At 41.1% G+C, this 12,500-nt stretch overlaps 1 protein-coding gene across 6 annotated transcripts in view; it reads right to left on the minus strand.

Moving 5' to 3' along the window:
* The window catches only part of gria2b (glutamate receptor, ionotropic, AMPA 2b), a 39,963-nt gene that overhangs the window by 21,724 nt on the left and 5,739 nt on the right, over nt 1-12,500 (minus strand). For all 6 annotated transcript variants that reach the window (XM_047802629.1, XM_047802625.1, XM_047802623.1 and 3 more), the window contains exon 3: nt 123-362. In XM_047802629.1, coding sequence (XP_047658585.1) covers nt 123-362 — 240 coding nt within the window. The remainder of the gene's footprint in view (nt 1-122; nt 363-12,500) is intronic.

The following is a 12,500-nucleotide window of genomic DNA, read 5'->3' on the forward strand; positions in this document are numbered from 1 at the left end:
ACATCATCATCCTCACACTGTTTATTTCTTCACTGTATCACTAGCTATCTAACATCACCATAAACCTCTATGGGAAGCTCCTCGGAGGAGATAACCCTAACTAGCCGAATGAATAATCGTACCTCGGTCGCTGTCGTACAGATACGCAAATTTGTCCCACTTGTAGTACTCGATGAGGCTCAGCAAAGGTCCTTTGATGTCGGGCCTCATCTGCAGGATGAACTGCTGCGTTCCGTCCAGAGGAAAACTCGGGGTGATGAAGGAGACGTGTAGCGTTCCGCAGAATGACGTGATCGTGTTCACAGACTTCTTATCGTAGAATCCAAAAATGGCATAAACTCCTCGTGAGAACTGTGAACAGACTGAATACACACACACACACACACACACACACACACACACACACACACACACACACACATTTTTATACAAACAATGTGAAAACACAGTGAATGAGGAACTAAGACAAAAATTTTAGTAATGGAAATTAACTCCGATCTTCTGTTAAGGACAAAAAAGACTTTAATTATAAACTTTAATTATATATTTACGCCGTATAAAAACACACCAATTTAATATCACAACATGTGATTAGAAATGCGTCATTATATTAGGTAAAAGAAATATAATATATATATATATATATATAATATTTAAGGTCCTGGATTATTAGCATTTGAAAGCCACGCCCTCCTGTTGTTCATGGGAATTTTGTGGGAATCTTTTGGAAATCTGTGAGATGTATGATTTTATTAATTAAATAATTACTACTACGGAGTCGCTAGTGAGCAACTATTTTCTGCTTTTAGGCATTTTTTTATCGATGTAGTGTTTAACAAGCGCTCTGACGACCTGCAGATCATGAAACCAAAAACAATTCCATGTTCAGGATTTTTATTGTGACTTGAGCAGCAGAGCCTTAACAAACACGGCAGAGTTCAGAGTGTCTGTCTGAAATGTGTCTCGATGGGATGTTTCATTATGAGTGAAAACATCTACAGCCTTCATTGAGACAGACAGAACTGAAGAGAAGAGAAGAGAAGAGAAGAGAAGAGAAGAGAAGAGAAGAGAAGAGAAGAGAAGAGAAAAGAAGAGAAGAGAGAAAGCTATTAAGGAGCCGGTCACATCTGACTGCTTTTCACTGACACAGAGCCATTAACATGCCGAAAAGACGAGTGCACACTCCACTGTGTGGCTAAATTACTGTGCGCTGTTGATGGCTCAAGCTCCTTCAGGCTTCTTTCATTTCTGTTTTTTACTCTACAACCAAATCCTCTCTGAGAAAAAAAGCACTTATTGAGAAAGAATTCACCTGCAAACCCTGATGGAGTCTGTCTGCAAAATGCTCAGCTCTTCTGTTATTAAAAAAAGCCCGTGTTCATCTTTTATTGTGCAGATAAAAATAATCCCAAAGGAGCACGCTGACTCGGATTCATTCACACAGAAACCTAGACAAGTTCTGTCGATGCTTCAAATAAACTCCAAATCCAATCATACTCTAAATCTAACAAACAAAACTCCAACTCCAAATAAACCCCAGATCCAAATAAACTCCTCTTTTTTTCTTTGTTTAAAAAAAAAAAAAAAAAAACCTGCAGAGGGCATGGGGTGGGGGTGGGGGTGGGGGTTTTGTGTTGGTCAGGGTCAGTTGGACACTGAAATGATTGTTGTGAGTCTCTGGCCTTCTAAAGCTCTGCAACACAAAATATATGCAGATGAGTATTATGGAGAATGAGAAGAAGAAGAAGAAGAAGAAGAAGAAGAAGAAGAAGAAGAAGAAGAAGAAGAAGAAGAAGAAGAAGGAGAGACACAAAAGATATAACGTAAGTGAGAACAGGGACAAACATATTTTCGGACGACGTTCCACAACATTAACTGTAACAACAAATAGATAAAACGTATTCTGTTCTCTGTCTTTAAAGAAATGTAATATTTACAGATGGCTGTGGTGTAAAAAGTAATAAATTAATCTGTTGTGTTACAACTGTTAAAATGTATGTTGTTGCTTACACTACAACAGCTATAAACAGTCTGTAAACAGTCTGTAAACAATCTATACACAGTCTATAAACAGTCTATACACAGTCTATACACAGTCTATACACAGTCTATAAACAGTCTATACACAGTCTATACACAGTCTATGAACAGTCTATACACAGTCTATACACAGTCTATAAACAGTCTATACACAGTCTATACACAGTCTATGAACAGTCTATACACAGTCTATACACAGTCTATGAACAGTCTATACACAGTCTATACACAGTCTATACACAGTCTATGAACAGTCTACTGTATGAACAGTCTATGAACAGTCTATACACAGTCTATACACAGTCTATAAACAGTCTATACAAAGTCAATAAACAGTCTATACACAGTCTATACACAGTCTATGAACAGTCTATACACAGTATATAAACAGTCTATACACAGTCTATACACAATCTATAAACAGTCTACTGTATGAACAGTCTATAAACAGTCTATACACAGTATATAAACAGTCTATACACAGTCTATAAACAGTCTATAAACAGTCTATGAACAGTCTATAAACAGTCTATACACAGTCTATAAAACAGTCTATAAACAGTCTATGAACAGTCTATAAACAGTCTATACACAGTCTATAAAACAGTCTATAAACAGTCTATACATACACAGTCTATAAACAGTCTATACACAGTCTATGAACAGTCTATAAAACAGTCTATACACAGTCTATAAACAGTCTATACACAGTCTGTAAACAGTCTATACACAGTCTATACACAGTCTATAAACAGTCTATACACAGTCTATGAACAGTCTATAAACGGTCTATAAACAGTCTATACACAGTCTATGAACAGTCTATAAACGGTCTATATACAGTCTATAAACGGTCTATAAACAGTCTATACACAGTCTATGAACAGTCTATAAACGGTCTATACACAGTGGCTCCTTCACTAGACGCTATTTATTCTCTCTTTCTTCAAGCCAACATTTCTTTGTGAACTTATGCTTATATTCAGCTCAGATATTTTACTTCCTGTATATCTGACACATGAACAGCGCTCCAGATTTTTCTAGACTCCCGAGCTCAGCGTCAGTGCTCCAGAATGTGGGACAAAGATGAATCCATGAGAGTAATTCATCAAAATCAAACTGAATCAAATGATTTTCCCCACGAGACACAAACTGGGTGACCCTGGGATAAAGAAGGAGAGATGGAGATGAACAACTGAGTGGTATTAAGAAAGGTGGAGTTGACGAAAGATAGAACAATGAACAAACAAAGAGAAAAGGACGTGAAGAGATGAACTAAAAAAAAAAAAAACAAGAGACATTCTAATCATTTTAATCAGGGTGTTATTTGTTCTGTGTGATGATTGTCGGCACTCGCTGGTAAATTTATCTGAGTTTGAATTTGATGGACAGATAGCGAGGATGGGAGGTGAAGAAAGAAACCGAGGGGGAAGGACGGAGAGAGGAGTGGAAGAGAGGTATATTTAGCTGTCCTCATTATGTGGCCTTATTTTCCATCACTGACTCTCACTCTCTCTCTCTCTCTCTCTCTTTCTCTTTTTCTCCCTGTTCTTCTCTCAGTCCTGAAGTTACAGCCCCCAGTCTCATTAACACACACACACACACGCGCGATAAACACATCAAACACTTTTATACAGGAAGAACCACAAAAAAGGTGTGTGTGTGTGTGTGTGTGTGTGTGTGTGTGTGTGTGTGTGTGTGTGTGTGTGTGTGTGTGTGTGTGTGTGTGTGTGTTGTTAATATTTGCATAACAAATATGTCACTTGCCAAGAGCATTTAAAAAAAACAAAAGTCATTATCACACACACACACACACACACACACACACACACACACACACACACACACACACACACACACACACACACACACACACACATGCGTGTGCACGCACACACACGCACATGCTCTGAGGGGTGATTATGCAAAACGGATAAATAATTGATAAATCCCTGTGATCCAAGAAGGACATTTTATATGTAGATGGATAGAAAGATGGATGGATGAGAAAAAATAAATAAGATTAAAATAATAAATACATCTTCAGTAAACACTTTATCTTATCAGGGAAGCAGTGGATTCAGATCTAGAATCTCTACAATAGTTGGAGAGACGTGGGAATACACGTCTGTCACAGAGTACAATACACACACACACACACACACACACACACACACACACACACACACACACACACACACACACACACATACACACACAATGATTTATTCTTCATTTGAATAAAATAAACAGTGTTTTCTTCCATCACTGAGCTGTCCGGTGATTAGAAGACTCAGAAGTGAGAAAACACTGAACAGCAGAAGTGTCTTAATAAATCATCTTAATAAAGTGTCTTAATAAACCATCAAAGGTCACAGTTTAGGATGTTAAAGATAACTAAACCCTCTATTTATCATCATGCTGAGAGCGGCTGCCATGGCAACAACATCTCACCCGACGAGACTCGGAGGACATGTGTGTGGTGCTGAAATTTAGCCAACATCAACAGTGTATGAATAAAGTTCTGGATATGAATGAAGTCACAATTAAAACAATTATCGGTTTAGGTTTCGTGATTTCAGGAAAGTTCAATCCATCTAAATGAAAACTTTGTCTGATGATAATGTCTGATGACAGTAAAGGGCACCAATACTTTTGCAATCAGATTCCTATCTGTTATCTATCCATCCATCCATCCATTTTCTACCGCTTATCCGGGGCCGGGTCGCGGGGGCAGCAGTCTAAGCAGGGATGCCCAGACTTCCCTCTCCCCAGACACTTCCTCCAGCTCTTCCGGGGGAATACCGAGGCGTTCCCAGGCCAGCCGAGAGACATAGTCCCTCCAGTCCCTATATGTTATCTATTTTTTTTTAAATATCCCTGTGCACTTTCAATAAACATCTGGATATGTTATCAGAATTATCCACATGTGGTTTTTGTTTTGTTTTTTAATTGAAAAATTTGAGGTCTGGAATCTGTATTGAAGAAAATTCAGGACCTTGGACAGCGTTCCTGTTCTGATGCAGGATTTTTGGACATAAATGAAAAGAAGTCAGAAAGTCGATGAGATTTGTCGAGGCTGTGAGTGCGGACATCCATCTGAGCGGCTTCGGGAGTTCTGCTGGGATTTGGACTTTGTGTGAATTGCTTTGAAACCACTGAAGTAAACATGTAAGATTTCCACTAATATGTGAGTGGTGTACGTTAGACCGCCCCACATGACCCCCACCCACTGTAATGGTTTGTTACAAGTTTCGTTTGAAGCTGAAGATTTTTTTTTTCATTAATACCATAAATGTCAGTTTGTTTGTTTGTTTGTTTGTTTGTTTGTTTCTTATCAGCAGTCAGTTTGGTTTAACAGAAACTATTGGCGCTTCGGGAGGAAACTAGCAGCAGCTGGTTGCTGATTAGTTAATGAGTTTTTCTCTACATTTCACCTCAATACATGTCTGCTGTCTGAAGTGTTCTACAGTGAAGCCATGATGCTAAGAAGTAAAGGAAGTGTATAGCTCCAAAGGTTAGTGCCTTTATAGGTTGATATTATAGACTGCAGCCTTTAACTTTAACGATGGATGTTATAGATGTGTACAATGATTTAGACCTGCCTCATGCACAGTGCTTACCCGGTGGCTATAAGTATTCATTACTTGTTAGCTACATTAGCATCACAGCTCCGGTATCAAATATTTTGGATGACGAGGAACAAAAAGCTTTCAGCGTTCAGCCGGAATTAAATAAAAAATAAAAAAAACGAAAAACATCTGCGTTATGTAAATGCACTTCAAACAGGAGAGCCATCACCATGGTGATCATGAAAAGAGAAGTTTGTATCCTTCCTCAGCTGAGTGTGTGTTACAGATTTCACACCGGGGCAGGACAAATCACATTCCACCCACGCGTGCAGACACACACACACACACACACACACACACACACAGAGACACACACACGCACACACACACACTCACACAAACATGATTCAGACCGCTTTAAGACCTCCACACTAGGCAACGGTGAAGAGTGTATCAGCTTCACAACGCACAAAGCGGGCTCAGAGACGACCTCATCGCTATGGTAACAGCAGAAATGTCTGGAGCGTGTGCATTTGTTGCATGTCATGCTGGATGTCTCACAGTTTCACAAGCTCACAGAACCCAAAGTACAGACGACTTCCTGTCTACAGAAGCAGAATCGTGATTCATTCATCCACACCTACAGTATGGTACTGATGATATGTCGCCATGGCGATAAACCGTGATGAGGAGATATGACATATAACGCTCGATTAATGCTGAATCTGGTTAAATGACGACGTCATTTTCTGCTACATCCTTCGCACTTACAGGGTCTTGTATATGATCATTATTATTATTATTATTATTATTATTATTATTATTATTATTATTATTATTATTATTATTATTATTAATAATAATAATAATAATAATAATAATAATAATAATAATAATAATAATAATAATAATAATAATAATAATATAAAATATTCCTCAGCACATCTAGGTGTGTTTATTCATCTAATACTACAAACATTTTCTAATGATTACAATCTTTTATTTATTAATGAACGCCTCATATTTATTCTGTTTATACTCATATTAAGCTTTTTGTTGGATTTATTAGTGTCAGATTGTACAAGCCTTTGTGTTGTATACAAAGATTCCCAACAGACAAGATGTTGAGGAACGCAGTGAGGAAACATCAGAGGAATAAAATCAGATCAGGAATATGATCAAATCTAAAGACGTCCAGAGGGACAGAACATTGCTGGACTCTGCAGGGTGTGACAGAATCTGCTCTGAAAAAGACCATCTCTCCGTCTCACCCCATCACTATCCATCTCTCTCTCCACCACTCCATCTCTCCATTTCTCTCCTCTCTGTCTTTCTTAATTTTTCTCTAGCTCTTAATCTCTCAATCTCTTTCCATCTCTCAATCTCAATCATTCATTCATTCATTCATTCATCTTCTACCGCTTATCCGAACTTCTCGGGACACGGGGAGCCTGTGCCTATCTCAGGCGTCATCGGGCATCGAGGCAGGATACACCCTGGACGGAGTACCAACCCATCACAGTGCACACACACACACACACTCTCATTCACTCACACACACACTACGGACAATTTTCCAGAGATGCCAATCAACCTACCATGCATGTCTTTGGACCAGGGGAGGAAACAGGAGTACCCGGAGGAAACCCCCGAGGCACAGGGAGAACATGCAAACTCCACACACACAAGGTGGAGGTGGGAATCGAACCCCCAACCCTAGAGGTGTGAGGCAAACTCAATCACTTATAGTTAAATGTGTGAAATGTCAACAAAATTGCTTTCATTGATATCATAGCGGATAAAAATTCACAGTTTGTTCTGTTAAAGGAAAAAAAAAACACCAGAGACTCCTTCCATACACGTTACATAAACATCTCCCTACAGAACACCTCCCCTTATAGAGCTCGTTTTTAAACCTGTCTATCACACGTCCGCACGTCCGCTGTACGAGTCCCTGCCGATGACCGGTTACTATAGAAACTATAACTTGTTAAAGGTAAACCTGTGATTTGCAGCTGAACTTCTGTCAGAGTTGCAGTTCTATGGATTTTTTCAGAAGATCCTGTTTCACTCACAGCCAGCAGAGACCCTGCTACCGCTTCAGCCTCTTTCAGCCTACTACAACAGGTTGTAAGCCTTTCATTCTGCTTCATTCGTTCTTTCTTTATCCTCTGTTTCCTTCGCCCTCTCCCAAGGGCTGAGTTCATCCGGATCAGCGCTGCTCTGTGTGAGTCCTGCAGGTTCATGCAGGGGAAACACCAGGTCTCTTTAATTGAAAGTGCATCGATTCAGACAGTCTGCAGGAGATACACAGCTGATACACATGTCACGACGAGTGAGAGGGAGAATGATCGCTCATCAGGGAGCGATCCGGCCTGATCCTGAACCCTAAAGAACATTCAGTTTATACACACACACACACACACACACACACACACACACACACACACACATTCTGTTATACTGTGTGAAGGCGGATTTATTTTTGCTTCCATGGTTCTTCTACAGTTCTTCTGATTTATATTCTTTCTCTCACGATGATGTCGCTCTGTCCTGACGACTGTGGTCTCTTCCAGGAGGAGATTATGAGATTTTCTCACTTCTATACGAACAGGTTTACTCATGACACTGTAAACATCGTCTATGGGGAGTCCTTCGGATCAGTCCTACAAATAAACTTGGTGTCAAGTAGCAAAGATCGTTGTTGCTATTACAATTATGCAGCTAATACGGGGAGTCTCTCAGGCGTCATCGGGCATCGAGGCAGGATACACCCTGGACGGAGTGCCAACCCATCACAGGGCACACACACACTCTCATTCACACACACACACACACACTACGGACAATTTTCCAGAGATGCCAATCAACCTACCATGCATGTCTTTGGACCGGGGGAGGAAACTGGAGTACCCAGAGGAAACCCCCGAGGCACGGGGAGAACATGCAAACTCCACACACACAAGGCGGAGACGGGAATCGAACCCCCGACCCTGGAGGTGTGAGGCGAACGTACTAACCACTAAGCCACCGTGCCCCCCCTCCCCCATGCAAACAATGCAAGAAAAAAGACAATACAAAACACTATAAGACAAAAAAAAAAAAAAAACAATATAGCGCCAACATTCTGAACTCAGTACAAAACATTGTGCGAAGGTAAAAACTACAAGTGATATAAGAGCCTTGATGAGCATCACATCCACTGTAGTTACTGTAGAACTGATCTGAACCGATCTACGGCGCTTAATCGTCTATAAAAATGTTGCAGTTAGTAAGAAAACTGGCAGACTGTTGTGTCTAAGAGACAGAACTGAGATTCGGATCATTTCCTCACAGCCTTGAGGTTAGATTTTAAATATTCACACATACGCTACTTAAAGAGTGGAGTAATATTAGCTTTATCATGCCACAGGGCTTAATATAACACTTTCATATAAGAAACCAGGCCAAGGGTCCGCAGAGGAAACGCGAGCAGGGCAACGGCCAGAGCAAAGTCCTACATAAAATATCTGTTCACACCATGTCAGGAAAACGCAACCTCGAATAAAATGTGCCTCTGAAATCCTTCCTCATGAAGGTGAGGATTAGGAACAGAATATTTCATTTAAAATACCCCTGAAACCAAAGGTAATGTATCGATATAAATATAATATAACATTACATTATCCATATATGAATATGAAGTTGGCATTGCCTCACTCTGCCTCACTCTGCCTCCCCCTACCTCACACAGCCCTGATGTTCACTTTTCCCTACCTCATCATTCCACCCTGCCCGACCTTTCCCTACCTTGTCCATGCAGTCTACCACTTCATCCCTCACAATGATCCATCTTGCCCTCACCTACCTTGCCTTACCGTACCACACCCCACCTGTAGCCTCACCCTGCCTCATCTTGCATATCTTACCCACACCACTAACCCTGCCAACGCTCCCCACCATGTCAGACCTCTTTCAGCCCCACGTCACCCTCTGCAGTGTTTTACCCTGTTCACATTTAGGAGCTTAAACAAACCTACAACTCCTTGTAAGCGTCCTGATCATCATCAGATGCCTCGTATGGTCTTTACCTCGTCTTTAGTCCTCAATAATTCTCACACATCATACTGTCAAAGCTGTCTTTGGTTCTGCACCCCGTCTGTCTGCTTTAATAAAGAGCCGTCGGCTTTGTCTGCCTGGGATTTAACTCTAGCCGTGGATTTGGCCGTGATTCTCGGATATTTTCTAATATCAAGGTGCTGTTCTGTAAGATATTACAGTGTCTGGCTGCTGTTTGTTACATCAGTACCAGAGCTAACACAAGGACCTTGTTATAGTTCAGTAATGAGACATTTCTGAGTCACAACGTCACCATAAGAGAGAAAAAATAACTCGGGGGTCTGTTTATTCACCGAGAGGGAAATAATCAATCCCAGGGTACTTTTTTGTAGGATTTGTTTGCTCTGAAATCTTCTGTATTTTGTTAAATAGCAAACATATAGGGGATGAAGTGATAGCACACTTGAGGAACCCTGTAGGTTCTATAAAGGACCCTACAACAGAGGACGCTCCATACAGAGTCTTTAACTGGTACACATTATAATAAGCTACACCTTCTGTAGCTGGTCAAGTCAAGTCAAGTCAAGTCAAGTCAAGTCAAGTCAAGAAGCTTTTACTGACATTTTAACTATATATATATATCTGACACAGTACACAGTGACATGAGACAACGTTCCTCCAGGAACATGGAGCTACATAAAACATCACACAGCTAAGGACTGAAATTAAGTTGTCCTAAATACATAAATTTCAATGTGTGCAACCTGGTGCAAACATTCATTCATTCATTCATTCATTCATTCATTCATTCATCTTCTACCGCTTATCCGAACTTCTCGGGTCACGGGGAGCCTGTGCCTATCCCAGGCATCATCGGGCATCGAGGCAGGATACACCCTGGACGGAGTGCCAACCCATCACGGGGCACACACACACACTCTCATTCACTCACACACTCACACACTACGGACAATTTTCCAGAGATGCCAATCAACCTACCATGCATGTCTTTGGACCGGGGGAGGAAACCGGAGTACCCGGAGGAAACCCCCGAGGCACGGGGAGAACATGCAAACTCCACACACACAAGGTGGAGGTGGGAATCGAACCCCCAACCCTGGAGGTGTGAGGCGAACGTGCTAAACACTAAGCCACCGTGTCCCCCCACCCCCATTTCATTATTTTCTTATATTTTCTTTGTTGTGTTTGAGGACTAATTTCTTTATCCTGGGAATAATGTGGCACTTTGTACGTGCATTCAGTGAAAAATAGGTTCCTGGTTTGTTTTGTACTTTTATTAAACGAGCAGCAGGTTACTGCACACAGGAATATGAGACAGAGATTACATCTAAGTCAGCATTTATATCTTTATTCTTTTATGTAATTAGGAAGTTCTGGCTGTTCCGTGCCGAAGCGTAGTGCAGCTGTAGCTGTAGCTGTAACGTGTCCTTCTCGCATTCTCATAGCATAAATAATAAAGAGTCTTATTACACAAACTGTGTTAAACACAATCACTTTTCAGACAGGAAATGAGCTTGGAGCCATGACTGCAAAAATGTAGTGGCACCTAGGGGCTTAAAAATACAGAAAAAAAAAAAAGAATAATCAGATCTGTGTCTCATTTCGACTCGTCTGAGGGGAAGAAGGACGAGGTGTGGGAGATGACAATAAGCTTGATGAGCCTCGAGAGTCTTTATCAGCTTACAAAAAGCTCTGATTTCCTTTCTTTGGATTTACGGCTTTTACAAACGAACAGATTTTTGTTGAGATTCCACGAAGGTTGCATTTCTCTTCCACCGCAGCAACTCGCCGGTGATTACGGTTTAATGTACTAAACCGTATATAACTGTTACTATAGAAACGCGAACACATTTATAATCCTTAATCGACACCTTCTGATCGATCAGAGTCCAGAATACATCACATTGTCAGTGAACTCTGGGTCTCAGGGCTCACAGGTCCACCGACCGCGGACGAGCCGTTAACTTCCTGCTTGTTACTCCGGTTTCTGTCGTCTAATTTCTACTGTGAAGCTTTCTTTGGAACATTTACACTGATCAGCTCCTGTGTTTTTATATATATTTTTAGAATGGAACCATAATTTATTAAACATAATAAATACATATTAGTTATTCATTCATCTTCTACCACTTTATCCGAACTACCTCGGGTCACGGGGAGCCTGTGCCTATCTCAGGCGTCATCGGGCATCGAGGCAGGATACACCCTGGACGGAGTGCCAACCCATCACAGGGCACACACACTCTCTCATTCACTCACACACACACACACACACTTTGGACAATTTCCTAGAGATGCCAATCAACCTACCATGCATGTCTTTGGACTGGTGGAGGAGACCAGAGTACCCGGAGGAAACCCCCGAGGCACGGGGAGAACATGCAAACTCCACACACACAAGGTGGAGGTGGGAATCGAACCCCTGACCCTGGAGGTGTGAGGCGAACGTGCTAACCAACTAAGCCCCCGTGCCCCCCCATATTAGTTATTAATAGATATAATAGTTCAGTAGTTGTAGTAGAATAATGAGATGTTTGATTTCTGTAGAAGCTTTATGACCAATCTAAACTCTGTGTAACTGAATTGCACTGAAGCCCACAGGTGTGTGAGCAGCTGTAATACAGGTGAGTGGGTGATCTGTATCTCTTTTCCTTTCTCTCTTCCTCCTACATCACCTCCCACAGCTGGAGTTTCATTTCTCTTCTATTTGTCTTTTATTTCATTTACAGTCTGCAATCAGGCAGTTAAACACCCACACACCTGATAATAAACACCGCTCACAGAGCTCCATTAACTCTGACACCTAACTGAACATCTGCAGCACTGATT

This window comes from Tachysurus fulvidraco, chromosome 17, assembly GCF_022655615.1.
Source record: "Tachysurus fulvidraco isolate hzauxx_2018 chromosome 17, HZAU_PFXX_2.0, whole genome shotgun sequence".
Taxonomy (NCBI): Eukaryota; Metazoa; Chordata; class Actinopteri; order Siluriformes; family Bagridae; genus Tachysurus; species Tachysurus fulvidraco.